We start from the raw sequence: 24,466 nt of genomic DNA, 5'->3' as shown, positions 1-24,466 counted from the left end.
CTGGGAAGCCAAACTATACTCAGAATGTTGGAGAGAGGCATAGGAGCATCATGTTTCATGTCAGTATGTCAAATGGGTCGACGTCTCCTTTTCTTCCGCAATCTGATTATCCCTAGCAACAGAATGGCAGTCTTCAAGGCAGTTAGTCATGTTGTCCTCTCCCCTGGACAGTATTTAGACAGCAGAGGTCATAAATGATCCCCGGCCTCCTATCTGCAGGCATCTGTTCTTCTTGGTCTTTCTTTATAATAATACTGCCCACTGCTAATCTTCTGCTCACTTCCGTGTGGCTATGCTAGACTTGAAGCTACGACATGGCCTGGTCCTATGTCTTATCCACTATCCAGCCACTAGTGTGGGTCTAAAGAGGTCCAGACTGTGTATCATGAATGGCTGTATATGAATTTTTAAGACTCTGATCCCTCACATATCCTTCTATAGTTCCATCTTCAGAAAGAAATCGTCTTCCACAGTTTTGTCGGAAAGGAAGGCTCTTTCTTCTTTTTTCTTTTTTAAATACTAGAGACTCTTGCTATTGTTTCCACAAACTGACTCCAAACACTTGGCATACCAAAAAAAATGTGACTTTATGCAATAAAAATATTGTCATATGAAAATAACAACACAGTTAAGCTCATCTCAGCTGAACAGCTATATCCCCAGCGGGCAAAGGCTGAGTTTGACACATGAATCTGGAAGCATGTGTACATCAAGGCTCTCTCTTTGGCTATGACTGGTTCAACATTTTTATCGGGAATTAGGGACTTAAGTCCTAGGCCAGTCACAGTTGGCAATTTAAATTATTTGACATAAAAGCATCAGTCCCTCAGGCATCATAGTCACCTTTAAGAACTCAACAAACATATGAGACTAGCAGTTATGACACCAGAGAGCATGTTTTCATTGAAGAGGGGTGATGTAAATTCTAATGGATAATTCCATTCTAGCATGGAAATGTTCATTACATTAATGTGACATGGGAGAACAAATGCTGATGTATATGTAATTCAAGAGAGACCTATGTAATTGTCACTAGCACCCATTTTCCCTCTTTCTGGTAATCTCGATTTTCTATGGGGTGGGAAAAAAATCTTCAAGTGTCAGTCCAGTCCATGTGTTTTGGGGATAGTTAGCTGATTCCACGGGTAAGCATATGATTCAGTTCAGACCAATCATAAATTGTTTCCATGTTTTAGCAACTGTGATTGGCTCACAGTTAGGGATATAGCTAATCTCAGCCAAATAAACTCTGAGATATGTTGAACCATACAACTATTAGGAAGAGAAATGATTCTTATTTGTGTTGCTAAAAGGATAAGATGTTTACTTGTGGGGCTGTTAACAGTCATCTACTCAATTTTGTAGGACTCCATGTCCACGCATGCCTAGTTTGGGTTAGATCTGTCACTGGCAACTTATTTTTCAAACATCCAAAATAATTCAATCAGATCGTTAATGGTCTTAGAACTCAACAAGATGAATTTAGAGTCCTGACCTTAATGCTAAAAGTCCCTTGTGTGTCCAGGAAGGTTTCTGGGGGGCTTCTGACACATTCTGTCTCTTGATCTGAATGTCGATTCCATGTGTGTGTTCAACACATGCAAATATGCCCAATTTTGCCCTTTTCTCGATGAAGGATGTGCCTCAACAGCTTAAAAATCAATTGCATAAGGACAGGAGGGGGAAGATGTAATTTTCACCAATGGGAAATCAACGTGAAGGTTCTAGTTTCTTACACGCTTAATCTGAGTCAACAAGCAGCTGCCCAAAAAGCCCCTGGAAACTCAAACCATAGCTAGAGACAAATTCAACCTGAATGAGGAAGTTGACAGTTTCTTTACCCAGGATGAGCCAGATTAGACCAAGCAGAACATGTTCACAAATCTCAAAGTCACATATCATCAAGTCAGTAAAAGACCAGCCAGGAACGGACAGCTTGGTAAGGGGACAGAATGACAGGGTATCAGCTGGGCAGGCTGGCTCAATGAAACCTTGGAACAATTCACTTTATCATCCACACATAATGCAATTTTTTCCACAGAAACCTCCAAAGAACCTACAAAAGCACAGAGACTAAGGAGAGGTCAATATTGTCACATAACACCAAATTAACACCCGGAAGTTTATTTTATTTGGGGTTTGGGGCCACGCTAGGTATTGCTCAGGGGGTACTCCTGACGCTACACTCAGGAATCATTCCTGGCCTTGCTCAGGGACCACATAGGATGCCTGGGATCAAACCCAGGTTGACTGGGTGCAAGGCAACCACCCTACCCATTGTACTATCTCTCCAACCCCAACATCCAAAACTTTAAAGGCCTTCTTTCAAGAACAAAATAAAACTTCCCGCAGGTTTTTTATAGTTTTCCAAAAGGACCTAAAAGAAATTTTGCTGTATGGAGACATGTGCCATTTGCCTGCTCTGAAAAACTCATTATGTCCAAGATACTATCTGTTTGGCCCAATCCACTTCTTTCTAATTCATTTAAAAAATTGTATTATCTGTTTGGCCCAATTCATTTCTTTCCAATTCATTTTATAAAATATAGACAACATGAAATGGACCATAGTAGCAATTCTGTAGTGCGCAGTTCAGTGGCTTTAAGCACGTGGACATTATTGTGCTACTATTGCCATCATGCACTTCCAGGGCTGATTTTAATCCTTCTGCACTAAAACTTAATCTTCCTTAGACAGTATCTTTCCATTCTCCACTGTCTCCCATCCTTGGCTAAATTTTGTTTTGTTTTTTTATCTGTTGATTTGTTTTTCTGTTTTTTTTTTTAATTTTAATTTTAATTTTTTTTTTTTTTTTGCTTTTTGGGTCACACCTGGCAATGCACAGGGGTTACTCCTGGCTCTGCACTCAGGAATCACTCTTGGCGGTGCTCAGGGGACCATATGGGATGCTGGGAATCGAACCCGGGTTGGCCGCGTGCAAGGCAAACACCCTACCCGCTGTGCTATTGCTCCAGCCCTTCTGTTTTTTTTTTTTTTTAAATCGTGATGAAATACACAGAACATAAATTTTCTTGTCTTAATCATTTTGTTGGTTTGTTTGTTGGGGGTTGCGGGGGTACATTCATAGTGTTCCATGGCTACTCCTGGCTCAGTTCCCAGGGGTTACTTCAGTAGTTCCTGGGAAACCATATGGTGTTTGGGATGGAACCTGGGTCTCCCTTGGGCAAAGCATGAACTCCAGCCTCAGGAGCCCTCTCTCCAGGCCTATGTGAACCATTTTAAGCTGTACAGTTCGGTGATATTAAATCTATTTATAATGTGCAAATATATATCCCCGCTAGGGTTTTTCATTTTGATGAAACTGAAATCTCACACACATTTGTAAGACTAATATATTTTGGAGGAATCTATTTCTGATCTTTGAAAGGAAAACTTAATCAAAAGAGCTTAAATATCATGTGAACATCTGCAGATAACCAAAGGAAAGGAAGAAGCATATGAGGAAGGCCCACACACTGAAAATATTTGCTCTCTGATCCTTTACAGAAAAAGTAGTCTGGCACTTGTTTCACAGTGTTACCTCACCTTGTCATATACATGAATGTTTTCAGTTTGTGGCCTCTGCTGGAACTCTCTGGCTCTGCCATGGTAGTGTGAAAGCAAATGCAAACAATGTGAAAATGAATGGGTATGCCCTGTCCCAATAAAACTTTACTGACAAAGAGAGAGGGTGGGCCAGAGAGATTGCTCAATGGGGTGAGCACCTGCTCTGTGTGGCAGAGGCCCAGACTTCATTCCCAGCACATGTTCACCTGAGCACTACTGAGAGCAATGCCTAAGAGCTAAGAGCAGACCCTGAGCAACACTAGGTGTGCCCCCCCCCCAAAAAAAATAAGCAAAAAACAGAAGGTGGCAAGATTTGGCCTTAACGGCCTCTTTATTTTTTATTTATTTATTTATTTTTTGCTTTTTGGGTCATACCTGGCGATGCACAGGGGTTACTCCTGGCTCTGCACTCAGGAATCACCCCTGGTGGTGCTCAGGGGACCATATGGGATGCTGGGAATCGAACCCGGGTCAGCCGCGTGCAAGGCAAACTCCCTACCCGCTGTGCTATTGCTCCAGCCCCTAATGACCTCATTTTTGTTGTTGTTGTTGTTGTTGTTGTTATTTTATACAGGGGCTCTACCCAGTGAATCTTGGGGCAGTAACGCAGTGTTGGGATCCAACCCAGGACCTCCTGACACACACAAGGTCCAAATTATACCTCTTGAGTTATTTCTCTAACTCAAGACTCTGAACTTTGATCACCATCTCAACAACCCCTGAGCGCCACACTCATACACTGATCTGTTTGGATATTTAAGGTTGTGTCAGCTGGACCAAGCCTGCAGAACCCTCTCTATAAATCCCTACCCACTCCAAATCCAATCCTCCTCTTCTTAAAAAATGGCATACGGCCTCGAGCGGCTCAAGCTTAAGAGGCAAGAGTCATTAGCAAGGTCCCACTTCTATTACCTGACAACAAGATCTGTCAGCTTGGCTCTTTCATTTCAGGTCCCCAAGACCCTCGCCACAGGCTTTCACCTTGGCTGCCAGGAAAGCTACTGAAGAGGACTCTCTGCCCCCATTCAGATTCCCAGGAGAAAAACTCAGGTAGTTGATGGGCCAGAGAGATAGCACAAGGGGTAAAGTGCTTGCCTTGAATGCAGAGGCCCCACTTTGATCCCCAGAGCCACTGGGTCCCCCAAGCAACACCAGAAGCAACTCTAGAGTAAAGCTGGGAGTAGCCCCTGAGTACCCCACTCCATATGGCTCAAACCCCCACCCCCTAAAAAAAGACTCTTCAGTCTGTTCTCCACTCAGCATCCAGGAAACACTTTCCACAGTCTAGATCTCATCATCTGTTCCCTGGCTCAAAACCCATGATGCATTTTTTTTTAATTCCCATCAATTTAAAACTACCCTTCTTACCTGGGCTTCACATGCCCCCAGGCGCCCCTCTACTGCCCATCTTCTCACTACCGAGGAATCCCACCCCATCCCAGACCCTCTGGACGCTCCCCAACCCTCCTTCTGCACCGTGGGAAGTCAGCCCCATTGCGTTCCGAACGCATACTCATCTCCCTATCCCCCCAGCTTGCACCTGGACTCCCAGCCCTGTCCTGATGTCTATCATTATTTTGCGTAGGTTCTTCAGAACATGAGTAGACGTCTAACTTTGCTGAATTCACAAAGGAATGTAGGCCAGAAGTTGCTTCTTTTCTTTTCTTTTTTTTTTAAGTACATACACAGCCCTGGGTTGACGCATCGATAGTGAAGAGCTTTAGACCACCGGGCGGGCAGACCCTCGTCCGTCCCTCCACACCCACCCCGGCATTCTGCTCTCTGCGGGGGCACTGAAGCGCAAGGTGTGACAGGGCAGCCAGAGGAAGCCCAGAGCTCTGTACAGCAACCCTCTAACATTCCAGCAGCTTCTCTCCCTCCACCCCTCCCAACCTAGGGGCAGGCACAGCTCCTCACTTTGTTAGTCCTAGAACTATGACATCATCCCTTGTTGGTTCCCAGAAACCATGTTTTTCAGTGTGGTCCTAAGACACCGTCAGGGTCAAAACTACTGTGAGTCAAACCTTTTGCTTATTAATAACACTTAAGATGCATAAGCCAGGCGGGACAGCACTTGCCCTGCACGCAGCTGACCCCAGTTTGATAACCTGCCCCCTCCCCCGAGCACTGCCAGGAGTGACTCTTTCCCCAGCAAAGAGCCAGGAAGAGCCTCACAACCCCGACCACAGCGAGGTGTGACCCCCCCCAAGCCCCAAAACAAAAGCAAAAAGGTATTATTTGCCCTTTCCTCGATGTTGGTACTTGCACTGATGGGACAAAAGCAGCGGTGGATTAAAAAGTTCAGCTGATCTGTTTAATAATCACCAAATTTACTGCTTTCTATGCACAGTGAAAGAGAAAGAGAAAGAGAGAGAGCAAAAGAAAGAAAGAAACTAAAGAAGACACACAGATGGTGAATGAGCGTATAAAAAGAAGCTCCACTTCACATGTCATCAGCGGACTGAAAATTAAAACAGTGAGACTAGACACCTGGGCCGAACCCAGACGCGGCCCCTGCCAAATGCTGGTGAGGATGCTGAGCCACCAGGACGGCATCCGTTGCTGATGGGAATGCAAAAGGGGCAGCCAATTTGGAAACACTTTGCTGCTCTCTTATGAAACTAAAAAGTACTTGCATCAGTTGTCACCAAAGTACTGACCTGGTAGGGACTGTTGATGAACGGAAGGCAGTACGGGATGCAGAACACCTCTACTTTCTCCTAGATTTTGCTGTAAACCCTAAACAGCTCTATAAAAAAAAGTCTCAGGGGCCAGAGAGATAGCACAGTGGGTAGGGTGCTTGCCTTGCACGCAGAGAACCGGGATTCAGTCCCAGTACCCCATAGATCCCCTAAGTGGCAGAAGGAGTGATCCCTGAATGCAGAATCAGAAGGAAGCCTTGAGCCTTGCTGAGTGTGGCCCTCAAACCAAAAAATAAAAAAACAGCCTCAGTGAAAATACAAAGACATCAAAACAAAAGACCCACACATACTATAGCCAGAGAGCTGAGAAACCACCACTTCCCTTTCACACGATGCAGTCGGCGCTGGGAAACAGCACCGAGGTCTTGAGCACAAGGTGTACATGCAAGAAGTTTGAGTTGGATCTCTGGCACTGCATGGTCCCCTAAACACTGTCAGGAGTGACTCTTGAGCACTGAGTTAGATGTGACCATGAGGTGTGCTCTCCCTCACCCCCGAAAAATCAATAATAAAAGAGGACATCGGATGCATTCATTCTTCACCCTGGAGCACATCCTTTTGACAGTTTGTGTTGCAAAATGAGAAGCGTGAGAAGAGTGTGGCCATTGTCTCATCCGTGGCCTTGCGCCATTGTGGAAGTTGTCTCTAGTATAGACCCTTCTCTCCCAGAACACTTTTTATTTTTATTTTTTTTTATTAATGAATCACCGTGGGGGTACAGATACAGAGTTACATATTTTCGTGTTTGTGTTTCAGTCATGCACTGCTTGCGTCCCCATCCCTCCACCAGTGCCTGTTCTCCACTGGTGATCCCAGCATCCCTCCCACCCCCCATCCCACCCCCGGCACTCCACCCCGCCTCTGTGGCAGGGCGTTCCCTTTCGTCCCAGAACCCGTTTTACCAAAGGAGAGCCAGCAAATGATGGTTATCCACACTTCAATATCTATCAGACTTTTCCTCTACAACCCACAAAGAGATCCCGCACCTCTGGGTATCTGCTGCCCAAAATGGGATTGCGCTTTCAAGCAAAACCCAGACTGAGAAACTTCTGTCACTGCTGTGAGCTTACAGTTTCCCAGTACTCGAAGATATTCTCTCTGGAAATTTTTATATTGTATGAAATGTGTCAACATTCAGAAGATCTGCCTGACTTATTGAACCAGCATGCTCACCTCCTGCGGCTTTCTTGAGAGACAACTGCCACATATCACAGTGCGTGTTGAAGGTTAGAGTGAGGATCTGATGTACGCATAGATTGTACAAATGAAAACACAGCAAAGTGAGTTGCCCCACTCATCAACACATAATTACATTTGTGTGTGATGAAATATTTAAGATCTACTCTCTTAGCAACCTTTAAGTTCACAATACGTTATTGTTCACTCTAATCACTTTCAAGTTTATAGAACCTATTCATCTTCTGATTGGAAGGTTGGACCCTTCGACCAACATCAACCCATACCCCCAGACCCACTTCCACTCCCTCCCCCTAACCACCACAAACCTGCTGTTTCTATGAGTTCAGCATTTTTAGATTCCGCACATAATGAAATTATATGATATTTGTCTTCATCTGATTTTTCTTAGAATTCCCTCAGAGTTAATTATGTTGCAAGTGACAGGCTTTCTTTTTTTTCTTTTTTCATTTGTTTGTCTGGCAGGCCACACCCAGTGGTGCTTAGAACATACCCCTGGCTCTGCACTCATGGATCACTTTTGGTGGGGCTCAGGGGACCATATGGGGTTCCAGGCCAACTGAACCCAGATTGGCCCTGTGCAAGGCAAGCACTCTACCCACTGTCCTCTCTCTGGCCCCAATTTCCATTTCCATTTTTTTTTTTTGCTTTTTTGCTTTTTGGGTCACACCCAACAGTGCACAGGGGTTACTCCTGGCTCTGCACTCAGGAATTATTCCTGGTGGTGCTGGGGGACCCTATGGGATGCTGGGAATCGAACCCGGGTCGGCCGCATGCAAGGCAAATGCCCTACCCGCTGTGCTATTGCTCCAGCCCCACCATTTCCATTTTTTAAAACTAAATAACTGTGTGCATACATATATATGCATGTATTATATATTTGGGAAGGGGACCGGGCCACACCCAGGGGGCCTCAGGGACTATTCCTGGCCCTGTGCTCAAAAGTTACCCCTGGTTGTGCTTGGGGGACCCTCTCAGGGCTAGCTGTGTGCAAGATAAGCTTGTACTATCTCTCCAGCCCCTTTATTTTTAAATATCAAATCAGACATCGTGACATTTCTATCAATAAGACTTCAAACACCACAGTGGTCCCAATAGGCCTTCCCTAGGCGTGCAGGAAGTTATACCAGCTAGATTTGTGCTGTTACACTCCATAATGTCCACATGACCTTTGTTATATAATCATAGATCATATTTTTAAAATCCATTCACCTGTTGGCAGGTATTTGAGTTGTTTCCGTACCTTGATGGTCCTCTCTGTGGTGTGGAAGAGTTCCACGGTGAACAGTGATGTGCAAAAAGGGGTAGTGTGGCCGAGCAGTCTAAGGCGCTGGATTAAGAACAGTGATGTATAAACCTCTCTTTATGGTAGTGATTATAATCCTGAGGTTCTATACCCACAAAACAGGATTGCTTTCGATGATAGTGGTTCCACTTTAACAGTCTGAGGAGTCTCCATAATTTGTTTTTGTTTTTGTTTTTGGGTCACACCTGGCAATGCACAGGGGTTACTCCTGGCTCATGCACTCAGGAATCACTCCTGGAGGTGCTCAGGGGACCATATGGGATGCTGGGATTTGAACCCGGGTCGGCCACGTGCAAGGCAAACGCCCCACCCGCTATGCTATCACTCCAGCCCCGAGTCTCCATAATTTTTCATTCCCACAACAGCATACAAAGTTTCTTGTTTCTCCAACCAACTGGCTAACTTTATGGTCTTTCCTCTTCTAACAGGTCTGAGATTTTTGTCTCACTGTAGCTTTGACTTCCATTTCCCTGATGATTCACAACTTGGAGCATTTTCCATGTACACCGTTGATCATTTACATGTTATATTTGAGAAAATATCTCATTAGTTCTTCTGTCCATTTTTAATTGAGTTATTGCACTTTTAATTGATTGTAAAAATATTTTACAATGTTCTGATACGTTATTTTCAAATGTATATATGAATAAAAGAGCCATCCAAAAGGCAAGACAGAGCAATGGATTTTAATGTGAGATCAAAAACAGCTAATAATTAATATTGCTTCAGATTCCACATTGCAATTAACTGTCAAGAAACTACCACCTGTTGAGTTTGATGACAGTAGCAAAGACTATCCATAATTATCTGAAAAAGGCAATTAAAATATTTTCTCTCTTTTCCACCTACATATCTCCATGAGGTAAGATTTTCTTCATTTACTTCAACCAGAATAATGTATCACAACAAACTGAGTGTAGAAGTAGATAAGAGATTCCAGGAGTCACCTACCCAGCTAGATTTTACAAAGACTCGCAAAAGTGTTAAACAAGATGATTCTCCTTACTATTGTTTTTGTTTGACAAATATTGATGATGAGATGGAGAGATGGTACTGAAGTAAGGTACTTGCCTTGCATGACCCAGATATGCTATCTAGTACTGCATATGGCCCCCGAAACCCTCCGGCAGTGACCTCTGACCACAGAGCCTGGAGTAGCCCCAGAAATAACCAAATAACAGGAAAAAAAGGTTTAAATTAATGTTCATATGTGTGGGGATTTTGAAACACTCCTACAAACTCTATTCCCTTTATGGTATGGCCTGGGCGCTAATTTTTGTTTTGTTTCAGGGCCATACCCACCTGTGCTCAGGGCGTTCTCCTGGCTCTGCACTCTATCAGGCATCACTCCTGGTGGGGCTTGGGACATCAAATGAGGTGTTGGGGATGCAACCCGGGTCATCTATATACAAAGCAAGCGCCTGACTTACTGTACCATCTGGTCCTTCATCTTCCTCACCTTGGGTGTGAGCTGGACTTGGAGAGCCAGTTCTGATGAAGAGAATGTTCCAGAAGTACATGTACATGACTTCAAAGCTAGATCATGAAGGATGTTGAGGTTTCTCCTTGCATGTGTGTCTCACAGTGAAGAAAGGAGGCCGTCCCCTTGCCGACAACCCACCAGCTGTCCCGTGAAGAGGGCCCTGTGGCAGGAATCAGGGGTCTCCTGCTGAGAGCCATCTCCATCTCCATCTCCATCTCTTTCCCATCCCCATCTCCAGCCAGAAGCAGACCTGCTGGTCCCCATCAGCCCCTCACGTAACCAAAAGTTATGCCAGATCTTAAACTCGACTCACCTAGCTAAGTTGCTCCTGCATTCTGGACCGACAGAAATCATGTGAGAGTAATTTTTATTGTTTGAAGCTAAGTTTTCTTTTATCTTAGGGAGGGATAAAGCCCCTTAGCTGGCATTCAGAGAATTTGGATCCACCCCAGCAGTGCTCCCTTGGGCTACCAGTTTTGGAGCTCGGGCACAACAGTGCTGGGGGCACCAGGGCAGAGACAGCAGTGCTAGGGAATAGAACCCAGATACCCAGGAATTCAGGGCCTCCCTCTAGCCCTTTGAGTTTTCTCCCTGGTCCATAGCTGTTTTTTCCCCAAAGCACTGATACAGTGATACAGTGAAAGCACTGTGAATTACAAAGTTATTCATAGTTGGGGTTGGACATACAATGTTCCACCACCAATCCCACTCCCAGTGTCAACTTCCTCTACCAGTGTCCCCGGTTTCGCTCTCCTACCACCCCACTCCCCAACCCCCTACCGCCTCAGCCTGCCATCTTGACAGGCACCTTTTAAATTTGGTTATTAAAATTTGGGTCCCAGGATTTCTCTGTGGTTTGGATATTTAACTGTGTCATTCCTTAACACCACCGATGTACCTGAATCCCCTTAACCCCCCCCCCCCCCCCCGTTGCTTCTCATCTTTCTCTTCTCCATTCTGTCTTTCCTTCTCCTGGTACTCTGGGGCCAAAGGCATCCCCCTTTATTTCATTTATTTATTTATTTATTTTAATTTTTTTGCTTTTTGGGTCACACCTGACGATGCACAGGGCTCACTCCTGGCTCTTCACTCAGGAATCACCCCTGGCAGTGCTCAGGGGACCATATGGGATGCTGGGAATCGAACCCAGGTCAGCCGCGTGCAAGGCAAATGCCCTACCCGCTGTGCTGTCACTCCAGCCCTGGCATCCCCCTTTAAACCACTGCACTTCCTCAGACATCCACAGCTAAATTGTAAGCTCAGATGCTATACAGCAAAAATCAACCAGTACAAAATATATAAAATAATAAAAAGTATAAAATCTAACGCTGTTAGATTTTAATGAATAAATATATATTTAATTCTTCAGTTTTGATACCTAATATGGTAAGTATCAATTGATGAACGCAGTTAAACAAAAGCCCTTAGGGGATTCTCGGCCTTGGAGAGGCTATGGCTGGAGAGGCCCTGAGGGCTGTGGCAGGAGAATTTCTGCCCTAAATTCTTTGTCGACTACCTCTTTATTAAATGTTCTTCACTATCTTGGGAGAGCACCCTTTGCTTCCCACTTGGCCCCTGACTAATAAACACTAAACACAGCTGTATGTCTTTGTTACCATCCTATGGGAGAAGGCATGATTTTATTTTTTCTTAAGCTACCTTTTTTGGAGGCGGGTGGTTTTGGGGCCACATGTGGCAGTGCTCAAAGCTTATGCCTGGCTCTGTGTTCAAGGATCACTCCAGGTGGGCTTCAGGGAGAATATGTGGTGTTGGGGATCGAACCCAGGTCAGCCATCTAAAGCAAGCACCCTACCCACTGTACTATCGCTCCAGTCCCCTAGTTTTTTCTTTTCTGTACTTTATATATATATATATATATATATATATATATATATATATATACATATGTATATATATATCCTTTTTCCACAGAAGGATGCATGATTTTACTATGATTTTGGTTTGGAGAGGACCACACCCAGAGATGCTCAGGGAACCTCTAGGGTGCCAGGAATCAAACCTGGGTCAGCCACATGCAAGGCGCCCTACCTCCTGACTGTTGCTCTGGCCTCTTATTTTGGTTTTTGAGTCATATCCAATTGTGCTCAGGGCTTACCCCTGGCTCTGTACTCAGTTATCACTCCCAGGGGTGCTTGGGGGACCATACAAAGTGCCAGGGATTGAACCTGGGTTGGCCATATGCAAGGCAAGCATCTTACCAAGAGAAATGCCTCTCTACCTCGCGGGGATGCATTCCTTTCATAACAAAGAGAAAGGAAACTTCCTTCTCAAAGTCATCCAAAGTGAAAGTCCGAGGCATGTTCCCTTGGAGGAGCAGCCGGGCTCAGCGGAACCAGGTGTCCACCACAGCACCTGGGGTTCCAGAGAGGCGGGGGAGAGGTGACAAGCCTCCACCCCAACAGCTCTTTCATCTGACTTACATATGGGGTTCTGCCTAATCCTTCCTTTAGAGAAAAGTTTCCAGGGCTTTTTAAAAAAAAAAGTTTCAAAACCTTTACCATGAAAATAAAAGTAGAAGAGTTAAATTTAGGCTCTAGAAGAACCACTCCATTTTTAAAACGTGGACAGCTTCCATAAAGAAAACCCTACCTACTCAGAGAGGAAGCACAGAGTCCCTGAGACAAACGGACAGGGGTTTCAAGCAAGCTGAGGCCCTGAGCATGGAGAGAGGCCCTGGCGAGGGGTGAACACCTTATTCGGGGTGCCCCCCCGACACAAAAAGCCCTAGCCAGCAGAAAGAGGTTCTTATGGCCCCAAGAGACACAGACCCAAATGAGATCTGACGGTCCCCGTGTTTGCCAGGGAAAACCGAGAGCAGAGCAGGTGATGGCCAGGCACTGGTGGTTGAAAACGGCTTCAGACACCAAGAAGATTCAATCCTGGTTCTGTCTCGCTCCCCCTTCCAAGCACCAAGCCATCAGATCCAGGCTGGGGGCAGCCAGGAGTGAGTCTGGGCTTCCGAGCACTACTGGGTATTGGAGAGGCCCTCTCAAGAATTAAAAACAGGGGCTGGAGCGATAGCACAGCGGGTAGGGCATTTGCATTGCACGTGGCCGACCCGGGTTTGATTCCCAGCATCCCATATGGTCCCCTGAGCACCACCAGGGGTAATTCCTGAGTGCAAAGCCAGGAGTAACCCCTGAGCATCACCAGGTGTGACCCAAAAAGCAAAAAAAAAAAAAAAAGAAGAAGAATTAAAAACCAACCAACCAACCATGGTCTTCAGCATCAACCAATCTAGGTTATACTCACGTACAACCTGTGAGGTCTTGGCAAGTGACATCTCGCCTCCGAGAGGAGATTTGAGAACTTAAATGGTGTCACCATTTGTCTAGTAATTTCTTAACTGTTCAGTGCAGGAGCTGGGGAATGTGGCTCAGTGCCTAGGGCTTGATTGCCAGCATCTCTCACATGCTGAGTGCAATCTAACACTGCCCTCGGGCAGACCACCCTCCCACCCCCCCACCCCCATCATTGTAGAACACTGCCAACAAAAGGGAAGGGCAGGGGAGAAAAAGTAAAAGAAAAGCTGGATTGGAGAGATAGTACAGCAGGTAGGGTGCTTGCCTTGCATGTAGCCAACCCCTGTTCAATCCTCAGTATCCTATAGACTGTCCCAAGCCCCACCAGGAAAAGATCTCTAACCAGAGCTTGAGCATCACTGGGTGTGAGCAGGAAGGAAGGAAGAAAGGGAGGAAGGAGGGAGGGAAGGAGGGAAGGAGGAAGGGAGGGAGGGAGGGAAGGAGGGAAGAAGGAAGGGAGGGAGAGAGGGAGGGAGGAAAGGAGGGAGGGAGGGAGGGAGTGGAGGGAGGGAGGGAGGGAGGGAGGGAGGGAGGGAGAGAGAGAGGAATTTTACAATATGACCCAGAAATTCCCTTCCTAGGCAAACTACCCCAGAGAAATGAAAACATATCTACGCAAAGACTTGCACACAAATGTTTCTTAGCAGACTGATTCATCCTGACCCAAAATGGAAACAACAACCCAAATGTTCATCTGTTAGTAAAGGGATGAAGGAATGTGGTACCCATACAATGAAACACTGTGGGTAAGGGAATGGGATGGGTCCTGACACCAGCTATCACCGGCAGCCTGAGAACATTACTCTCAGTGGGAGAAGCTGATCACAGACGATCACGTGGTCGGGGCTGTGTCTAAACACACAAGCCAGAAAAGTGAACTTACAGAAGCAGAAGAGACAGCAGTGGTGGCCTGGGGTGGGAAAGAATGGGAACTGGGGAGAACAAACACAAGTTTCTTCTCAGAGGGACAGAACGCTCTTTTTCTTTTAAGGTGTCAATTTTTATTTTTTTAAATTGAATCACAGTGAGATACACAGTTACAAAGTTGTTCATGTTTGGGTTTCAGTCATATATTGTTCCACCAACACTCATCCCTTCACCAGTGTACATTTCCCACCAACAATGTCCCCAGTTTCCCTCCCGCCCCCATGACAGACATCTCTCTCTCTCTCTCTCTCTCTCTCTCTCTCTCTCTCTCTCTCTCTCTCTCTCTCTCTCTCTCTCTCTCTCTCTCTCTCTCTCTCTCTCTCTCTCTCTCTTTTGTGCATTATGGTTTGCAAATACAGACACTGAAAGGTTATCCTGCATATCCCTTTATGTACTTTCAATGCTCAGTCCTTATCCAGAGTGATTATTTCCAACTATTATTGCCATACTGAACCGGAGCGATAACACAGCGGGTAGGGCCCTTGCCTTGCATGCGACCGACCCGGGTTCAATTCCTCCGTCCCTCTCGGAAAGCCTGGCAAGCTACGGAGGGTATCCCGCCCGCATGGCAGAGCCTGGCAAGCTCCCCGTGGGGTATTCAATATGCCAAAAACAGTAACAACAAGTCTCACAGTGGAGACGTGACTGGTGCCCGCTTGAGCAAACTGATGAACAGCTGACGACAGTGCTACAGTGCTATTGTCATACTGGTCCCACGCTGTGCTTTTCACAATGTGTGAATGAAACCTCAGTGAAATGGGGCCACGACAAACCCGACAGAGAAGCCTGGACAGCAGCCGCCTGATGCAGCACTCTAATGGTAACGATGAGCGCCGGCGGAGGTAACAGCAGATTCCACAGTGTGGACATTCACCCGCCACCGACCCCAATCACCACGGACAGTTCTCAGCCCACAGCTACTCGGGCCACCTCACGGAGGCCCACCACACCCTGGATCCCGCTGCGTCATGGCCTACTCATCTTCGCAGAGGGGTAAATTGAGGCAGCAGACGTTTAAGTCATTTTCGTAAGATTGCTCGGCAGCTGCCTGGCTCAGCAGGGGATCTGAATGGTGGGTGACTCATTCCTGCAGCCCTGTGCGGCCGCTCAGTACATGCCAACATGCCTGCCCCGACTGAGATGGGCACCGCGGAGGGCTCCAGAGGAAGGTCTGGACCCCAACCGGAAGTGCTCTCAGTATTCATAGGGGATGGAGTGGCCCGGGGAGGAAAGCGGTGCTACAGAGGCCGGGGAGGTGAGAGGATGTAAGAAACTCGAGCGGCAGGGGCGCGACGGGTGGGGCTCTGGCAGGCCCAGGAGGGGTCCCCCCAATAGCCCGGACATCAGCTCCGAGGCAACGCAGAACCCGAGCAGGGCCTGGAGAAGCCTCAGCATCGCCTTCCTCTGCGATGACTCACGATGGCCTCGCGAGTGGAGGAGGTTGAGTCAGCCGCTGCTGTGAGCTCAGGGGAGCGGGGGAGCTGCCACCCGCATTCCCATCCCGCTGCGAGCTGACGCCCCCGGAGCCTCCCCGGCACCAGCTCCCCCAGCTCGCAGAAGCCGCCCAGGCAGCTGCCAGGAAGCCCAGCCGAGCGGGGACACAGCCCACGGAGGGGGGCAGGTCCACGCCACCCCGCACTCAGCCCCAGGGAGCAGCCAGCAGTGACATCCTCTCCCCAACAGCCTGTCACAGGGCACAGAGCTCTGCCCTCCATCCTCATCTTCTTGGTCCCCAGAGCCAGGAGGCCCGGGGCGGGGGCTGCCCATGGGGTCTAATACATTCATTGTTCATCGAAACTGAATGCACACGTCTTGGGATTCAGTTCTTGCACGTTTCCCCATCTGTCCTAGATTAACCTTAACATGTGCATAGTCACTGGGCAAAAGCAAAACTAATAAAAACATCTATAGGTCCATCAATATAAACTTAGTTATTATATATATTTTTTAATGTTGCCAAGTTCGTGTTGTGGAATTCCATACAGCGGGTAAAAAGAACAGGGCCCATCTATTCTCCCACCGCCCCATGTCCTGACATGGAAACATATCTGTAAGATAATGCGGAGTGAACAAAGATTGAAAATTGCAATCAAATTCATCTGGGATGTCATCATCAGCATGGAAATGAGAAAGAAGCACCATCAGGCACGTACCCCAAAACAAACTCTTAGATTTCTCCAGGTCCACAAAGGCTAAGAAAAGGAGAAAAACTCCTGGAAGGCAACCCATCAGATGAATATCGTTGTCATGATGGGAAGGAGGGAGGAAGAGGAGGAAGTTTCACTCTGTGCTCCTCTTGGTAGTTGGCTTTTTACAAGAAGAATGTGTTGGAATCCGGGCTGGAGCAATAGCACAGTGGGTAGGGCATTTGCCTTGCACGTGGCCGACCTGGGTTTGACTCCCAGCATCCCATATGGTCCCCTGAGCACAACCAGGAGTAATTCCTGAGTGCAGAGCCAGGAGTAACCACTAAGCATTGCTGGGTATGACCCTTCCCCCAAAAAAGAATGTGCCGGGATATAACTGAGCTCTTCAAAGTCTTTAAAAAAAGGTGCGGGACTGGAGTGATAGCACAGCGGGTAGGGCATTTGCCTTGCATGTGGCCGACCTGGGTTTGACTCCCAGCATCCCATATGGTCCCCCAATCACTGCCAGGAGTAATTCCTGAGGGCAGAGCCAGGAGTAACCCCTGTGCATCGCCAGGTGTGACCCACCCCCAATGAAAGAGAGAAAAAAAAAAAGACCAAAGACAGATAGAAAAAGTGTGCTACAATGATTACCACTCAATCATTTAAGAGCCCCATGCATCAATGCAAGGTCTAACACCCCCTTGATAGATGAAGAAGCTGGACCCAGAAAGGTCCTGGGCAGAACTTCGGGGGGTGGGGGGGTTTCTGATCCTTGGGCTCCCAGACCAGTGCTCTTTCCAACCATGTAGGAGGGAGTATTATAGCCTAGGGGGCTGGGAGGGGAGGGATGGGGGTCACCGAGCCTCTGAAGCCCCACGACCAGCTCCCAGAGGAGCCCTCCAGGGGGAAACAGGACCTTCTCTGGGATGCAGCAGGGAAGAGGGTGAGGCAGGTGCTGATGAGGCGCCGCCCACCACAGGTATCAGGACGAGCCGCCCCCTGAGTGGGACAGGCCCGCACGTCACACAGCAGTCACTCGTGGGAAGGAGCCTCCGGGGCGCTGTCCCCTGCCTGAGTCACACCTCTCCCCGGGGGGCTCGCTCACCCCAGGCTTGGGGCAAATCTGTTTCCCACCACGGGAGTCCAGGAAGGCCTCTCAGCTCAGTGCCCAGTGCTCAGACACCAGAGCAGAGGTGGGAGTCACTTCTCAGAGACTGGAGAACCAGAAAGTGTCACCTCGGCCCCTTCCCTGGGGAGGAAAGTGACACTGCCCTTCTGGCTATAGCGCCAAGGGTCTGGAGACCAGGGGGGACCAGACGCTGGGTGATTGGGCTTCTCAGCGACACATGACCTCTTCCCCCAGTCATGCTTGGGGTGGCGTGGAGGCGCTCATGTCGGATCGCAGACATCCACACATTCCCACATCAGATGCAGACGCAGGCCGGGAGACTGAGGACACAGCTTGGTCCCTGGGCTCCTTCCTCTGCGGCTGGGCTCAGGGTTCAGAACCTCTCTGAGACTCAGTTTCCCCATCTGAGTGGAAAAGGAGTGGAAGCCAACCAGCTTCCAGGGGCCAGAGGGAGAGCTCAGAGGGCTGGAGCACACACCTTAGAGGCTGGAGACTGGGCTTGATCCCCAAAACTGCACCAGTCTCTGAGGACCCCTGGGTCCCCAACAAAAAAAAAACAGACCCGCCTCCTGGGTACTGGGGTATCGGATCTGGCGTGCAAGAAGACAGTAATAGCATTCGGGGGTTCCTGCGCCTGCTGCAGATAGGAGCTGGAGAGATGCTCTGAGGATGCGTGTGGGATTCTGTTTCTCGGTTCCCTTTATAGAATGAAAACGTCCTAGAGAGCTGCACACCCATCTCTGAATCCAGACTTTATGGGCACCCTCTAAACAGAACAAACTCGTCATATAAACAAAACAGAGTAAGATCATAAAAATAGAACCTATAGCCACCAGTCATACAATGTGAGGGCGCACGGCACAGAACTTGGGGTGGGTGGGTGGTGGGGGGCTGTCTCTACCCCAACCTTCCCAAGCAGCCCGTAAAGTGGATCATTACCCCGATTCCCAGAGCGGAAATTAAGGCCCAGGGCCGCCCGGGTTCCTGAGGGAGTAACTGGTGCCAAGTTGTAGAGCCTTTGGGGTAACCGCCTTGAACCCCAAGACGCAGTAAGCACAGGAGGCTGGCAGGGGTGTAGGGGGCTGGGGCCTATGCATAGACTCGGAGGTAAAAAGGAGTGTAAGAGCCCCGCGAGACGTGGGTGGCTGGCCGGGAAGATTCCGCAGAGGCGGAAGCACACAGGTGAGTCTTCACGAACAGCCCAGTCCAGGGCCTTAGTTGCCTGCAGAGTCTGCTCTGGACAACCTCCCTTCATAAGATGAAGGTGCTGGCCGGCCCGGGCTGCCACACCCCGAGCAGGGGCGCCCCAGCTCCTCCCCCTCCGCCCCACCACACACAAGCCCCCAACCGACGCGGCCTACCTTCCTCGGCGTCGTTCCTCAGCGAGGCCTCCAGCAGCGCCACGCTCGCCTCGAAGGCCACCTTCTTGCGGCGCCCGCCCGCGCTGCGCTTCCGCTCATGCTTGCGTTTGCGGTGCTGCAGGTCGTGCTCGTACTGCGCCCACTTCTTCAGCTGCTGCGCCCGGCGCTTCTGGGCGGCCCGCAGCCGCTCCAACGTGGGCACCTTCTCCAGCAGCTGCAGCTCGGTCAGCAGGTCCACGTGACTGGCCATGGCCACCGCGCCTTCCCCCCTTCTTCGCGCCTAGCGGCGGGCTAGCAGGGCGCGCTTGGGGCCAAGGGAGCGCGGAGGCTCCCGCGGGGCTGGGGCCTCATGGTGGGGCCTGCGGGTGGGAACAGAAGAATGGGCATGTCAGGCTCGCCGCCCGCTCGGATCACCTCGCCTCTGGTCCCAACACTTTTCTTTGGGGACTGGGGAGATAGCACAGCGGGTAGCGCACTTGCCTTGGGAGCCACAGGCTGGGGCTTGATCCCCCACACCCGACAGGATGCTCAGGGGAAGCCTGGTCTCAATCAGGGAGCCTGCACATTTCTGCATTGTCATACTCTGACAGGTCACCCACCCGGACATGCATATCCCTCCCTGCACAGTCCCCTCCAGCTCTAGGCGCAGACCCCTGTTAAGTGTAGTCACAATTTTGGGATGGTGCGAGCTTTTGGAGAAGGCTTCACTGGGCTGACACCAGCGCCAAATAAACATTATTTTTTCTCATTCTCCCAATTATGTGTCTCAGTCTCTTTCCTTTGCAAGGCTATGTCATGCACACACCCTGCCCCTGCCCCCATACTCCCTGGCCCCAGGAGTGATCCCTGAACACAGAGCCAGAAGTCAGCCCTGAGCACTACCAGGTGTGGCCCAAACACTCCGTCTATGCCCCACCCCCTGCCCCTCGCTCAACACACACACACACACACACACACACACACACACACACACACACACACACACTCCTACTTGATGGTAATTTTGCATCCCTAACGATGAGACCCAGGCCTCATACATGCAAGGCTAGGATTGTACCTGTGAGCTACAGGGCTGATCCTTTGCTTGTTTTTAAATAGAAACATAATTGGAGCCAGAGTGATAGTACAGAGTGTAGGGCGTCTGCCTTGCATGCGGCCCTCCCGGGTTCAATTTCCGGCATTCCTGAGCGCAGAGCCAGGAGTAACCCCTGTGCATTACTGGGTGTGACCCAAAAAAGAAAAAAAATAAAAATAAATAGAAACATAATTGAGCTAGATGAGAAGAACATACTGATGGGCCATACAATATGATTTGTGCCATATATTGCAATATGATTATACATGAGTCTTGGCTAATACTTGGTGAGCCACCAAGTTACCATTTATTGGTGTTTCAATTGTTACAACATATAAGGGCTGAAGTTGTTATGAGACTTGTTATATTGTTAAAAATATGTTATTGTTACATTGTCAGGGCATAGAACGTGTTATATTGTTACAGCTGTCATATTGTTGTAACATAAGTGACTTATTGTTATATTGTTACTACATAAAAGGGTTTATTGTGATATTGTTATAACATAAAGTATATTATACTGCATGAGGTTCTTATTCCTTTTAGAGAAGTTAATGCCACATTTTTAATTTCTCAGTATGAATTTATAGCATGGTAAATACTGACATATATAATCCATATAAACAAAACTCTTTGGGATCCTTGATTTTCATGAATATAAAGGAGTTCTGAAACCAAAACATGATATTTGCTGAACTATCAAAAACATTAGTTGAAGTTTACTTTATTATTTTTTTTTTAATTTATTTATTTTTAATTAGAGAATCACCGTGAGGGTACAGTTACAGATTTATACACTTCTGTGCTCACACTTCCCTCATACAAAGTTTGGGAACCCATCCCTTCACCAGTGCCCATTCTCCACCACCCGTAAACCCAGTGTCCCTCCCACCCTCCCCAATCCCATCTCCCCCCCACCCCACCCTGCCACTGTGGCAAGGCATTCCCTTCTGCTTTCTCTCTCTAATTAGCTGTTGTGGTTTGCAACAAAGGTGTTGAGTGGCCGCTGTGCTCAGTCTCTAGCCCTCATTCAGCCCGCAACTCCCTTCCCCCACATGGCCTTCGACTGCAATGTAGTTGGTGATCGCTTCTCTGAGTTGACCTTTCCCCGTGAAGTTTACTTTAGATCCCCTTAAGAAATTTTAAATCCTGGGGTCAGAGCAATAGTACAGCAGGTAGGGTATTTGCCTACATGCAGCCCACTCGGGTTTAATCCATGGTCCCCCAGGCACTGCCAGGAGTGATCCCTGAGCACAGAGTCAGGAGTAACCCCTGAGCATTGCTGGTGTGTCTCCCAAACAAGAACACAAAAACAAAACACAAAATTGCACCTCTTGCTTGTATCAATTCTCAGGCAACAATGCCAAAATGTGACCGTCTGAAGGGACACGGTTCCCCCTCTTCGAGTCAGCCCAGAGCCTAAGATCTCTCCAGCGCAAAGGGAAAGGATCCAGGACAACTGGGGTCTCTTAAACCTGTTTTGTCACCAGTGAAATATTCTATCCACATCCCAGAATTTACAGGATGTTCAAGGACTAAAATGAGCAGTCAGAGATAGAAGCCAAAACAATGATTAGCGCACTAACCCAGAGCAACAAGCATGAAAAAGGCCGGGCTGGAGCCGCTGTGTAGCTGGGAGCCCGGCCGGTGAGGCTGGTGGAAACTGGGGGTTGCCAGGCAACAGAGAACATGCATGACTGTGTAATGTGGAAACACCCACCATCACTGTAAGGCTCAAGGTAGCGCTGGGCTCCTGGGCTCCTGCTTTCCACCCTGGGGAAGGACGGCCGGGGAGGTTAAGGACCAGGGCTCCGCTTTGACCTAGCGCTCAGGAACTCGGGTTGTTCTTCAGGTTTCTCCCGGCAACCTGACCTCGAGGGCCAAGGCGCCCGGGCTCTGGGGGAGCTGACCAAAAGGGCAAACAAAGCCAATGGTCAGACTCAGCAGGAAACTAGCCAACTGGCTCTGGCTGCTTTGGTTCTGTTCTGCTTTGGCTCTCTCGCCATTTCTTTTTAATGCGTTCGTTAAACTTTTCATTTTGAGATCATTGTGGATTCACATGCAGTTGTACCAAGTTCCACAAAGAATCCTGAACATCCTTAACTCAGTTTGTTCTGGTAACATCTTGCAACATGACAGCAAAGCTATCACAGTGGCAGAGCTGATATCGATAAAATCTACAGCTCACCCAGACTGCCCCAGCTCCACATGTCCCTGATGCGTGTGCAGGGCTTGGGTGTCCCTTTCCAGCCAAGCTACAAATAATTCCCCCATGATGCTCTTTTTTATTTTATTTTTTTTTCTTTTTGGGTCACACCCAGTGATGCACAAGTGTTACTCCTGGCTCTGCACTAGGAACCACCCCTGGTGGTGCTCAGAGGACCATATGGGATGCTGGGAATCGAACCCGGGTTGGCCACATACAAGGCAAACGCCCTACCCACTGTGCTATCACTCCAGCCCCATCACGTTGCTCTTTTATTCCCATCCGTGATTATTCCTGTCTCCCCCGTGATTCCTCCTCCTGTCCTTGCTCTTGTCACAGCACAACTGATGGTGCTTAGGGCTTACTCCTGGCTCTGCAATCAGGGATCACTCCTGGTGGTGCTCAGGGGGACCATGATGGGGTGCCAGAATTGAACCTGGATCGAAAGTGTGCAAAGCAGCGCTTCGCCATCTCTCGCCATTATTCGGGCTGCCATACTGTATGAGTGATGCACTTGCCCTGCTCAGCAAATAGTATGTGATGTCATCATTGCTTCTTCTTTCATCTCTCGAGAGGGCTGTCTGGGTTGCCTCTGCTGAAGCAGGGAGTTCAGATGGCTTGAATTCTCCTGAATTCACCACTACACTAAGCATCACTATGGTCCTATCTCACTGGGGACAAATGACCACAGATTGGCTTCTCCCCACTTTCTCATGAGATCCCATGTTTTATGACACCTGCTTTGTGACTAGCCTTAATTAGGAATCAGAGAGCCAGTTCTTCCTTCTAGAAAATCCCTGCTTGGGGTCAAAGAAATAATACAGAGGGTACACTCCGCTTACCTGGGTTCAGCTCCCAGCCCCCCAAATGATTCCCTGATCCCTCCAGGAATGATCCTTGAGGAAGAATTAGGAGTAAGCCCTGAGCACTGTTGAGTGTGGGAGGGAAGGAATGAAAGGAGGAAGGAAGAGAATAAGGAAGGAAAGAAGGAAGCAAGGAAGGAAGGAAGGAAAGAAGGAAGGAAGGAAGGAAGGAAGGAAGGAAGGAAGGAAGGAAGGAAGGAAGGAAGGAAGGAAAGAAGGAAGGAAGGAAGGAAGGACAGAAGGAAAATCCCTGTCTGTAGATCTCAGTGGATCTCTCTATAAATTCACACAATCCTCCAGTCAAGCTAATGGAATGGGTGCTATCATTACCCCCATTTCTGTTTTTTTTGTGTGGGTTTTTTGCTTTTTGGGTCACACCCAGCGACGCTCAGGGGTCACTCCTGGCTCTACACTCAGGAATTACCCCTGGCTGTGCTCAGGGGACCATATGGGATGCTGGGAATCGAACCCGGGTCAGCCGAGTGCAAGGCAAACGCCCTACCCGCTCTGCTATCACTCCAGCCCCTATCCCCATTTCTCAAGTAGGGAAACCAAGACACAGAGAGATGAAGCAATGTACCCCACATCACATGGCTAGAGAATGGAAGGAGCAAGTGGCCTGGGGTTTGCCACCACGAAAAGAGAAGAAGCACCTGATTCAGTCTTATCTGAAGTCTGTGCTGACAGCAGGTGAGAGACACGGGCAAAGAGAGAGCATGGAGACTTTCAGAGGCGTGCAGGGGGCTGAGCTCAAGGGAGGGAATTCTGGAAACCCACACGCACTGCATGGTTTGGGGAAGATGGAGGGGCTGCCCAGAAACTCCCAGCCAGGAGGGGGCACGGGTCAGATGGAGCCAGAACCCCCCGGGGTTCACAGCATGTTCCTCTCTAATGTTTGCTTTTTGGCCCACACCCTGTTTTGCAATATTGTGATTCACTGCTAGTATTTAACACTTGAATATTTTATATCCAAAATTGGATTTTTGGCTTTTCTTAGAACAGCTCGGTACCTGGCTGCAGGGAGCTGCCATGGCAACAACCAGAAGGTGTGGAGAAGGCCCACTCCCCCTCCCAAGATGGCCACACACTCTGATCTCCCAGCATCCCCACAGCGCACCCCCCACTCCCACCTGACCGTCCTCTCCAGCGACCCTCCTCCCTGGGACAGCTCCCATGATGCTTTGCGTCAGCAAGCCTT

General features: G+C 48.5%; 1 protein-coding gene across 3 annotated transcripts in view; it reads right to left on the bottom strand.

Annotated features, from left to right (window-relative positions):
- Positions 1–24,466, bottom strand: part of PPP1R16B (protein phosphatase 1 regulatory subunit 16B) — a 114,019-nt gene that overhangs the window by 61,223 nt on the left and 28,330 nt on the right. For all 3 annotated transcript variants that reach the window (XM_004612493.2, XM_055137353.1, XM_055137352.1), the window contains exon 2: positions 19,125–19,483. In XM_004612493.2, the coding sequence (XP_004612550.1) occupies positions 19,125–19,374 (250 nt within the window). In that variant the 5' untranslated portion in view covers positions 19,375–19,483. The remainder of the gene's footprint in view (positions 1–19,124; positions 19,484–24,466) is intronic.

This window comes from Sorex araneus, chromosome 5 (assembly GCF_027595985.1).
Source record: "Sorex araneus isolate mSorAra2 chromosome 5, mSorAra2.pri, whole genome shotgun sequence".
Lineage (NCBI taxonomy): Eukaryota > Metazoa > Chordata > Mammalia > Eulipotyphla > Soricidae > Sorex > Sorex araneus.
The sequence above is the reverse complement of the archived record's forward strand: the minus strand, read 5'-3'. Positions and strand labels throughout refer to the sequence as shown.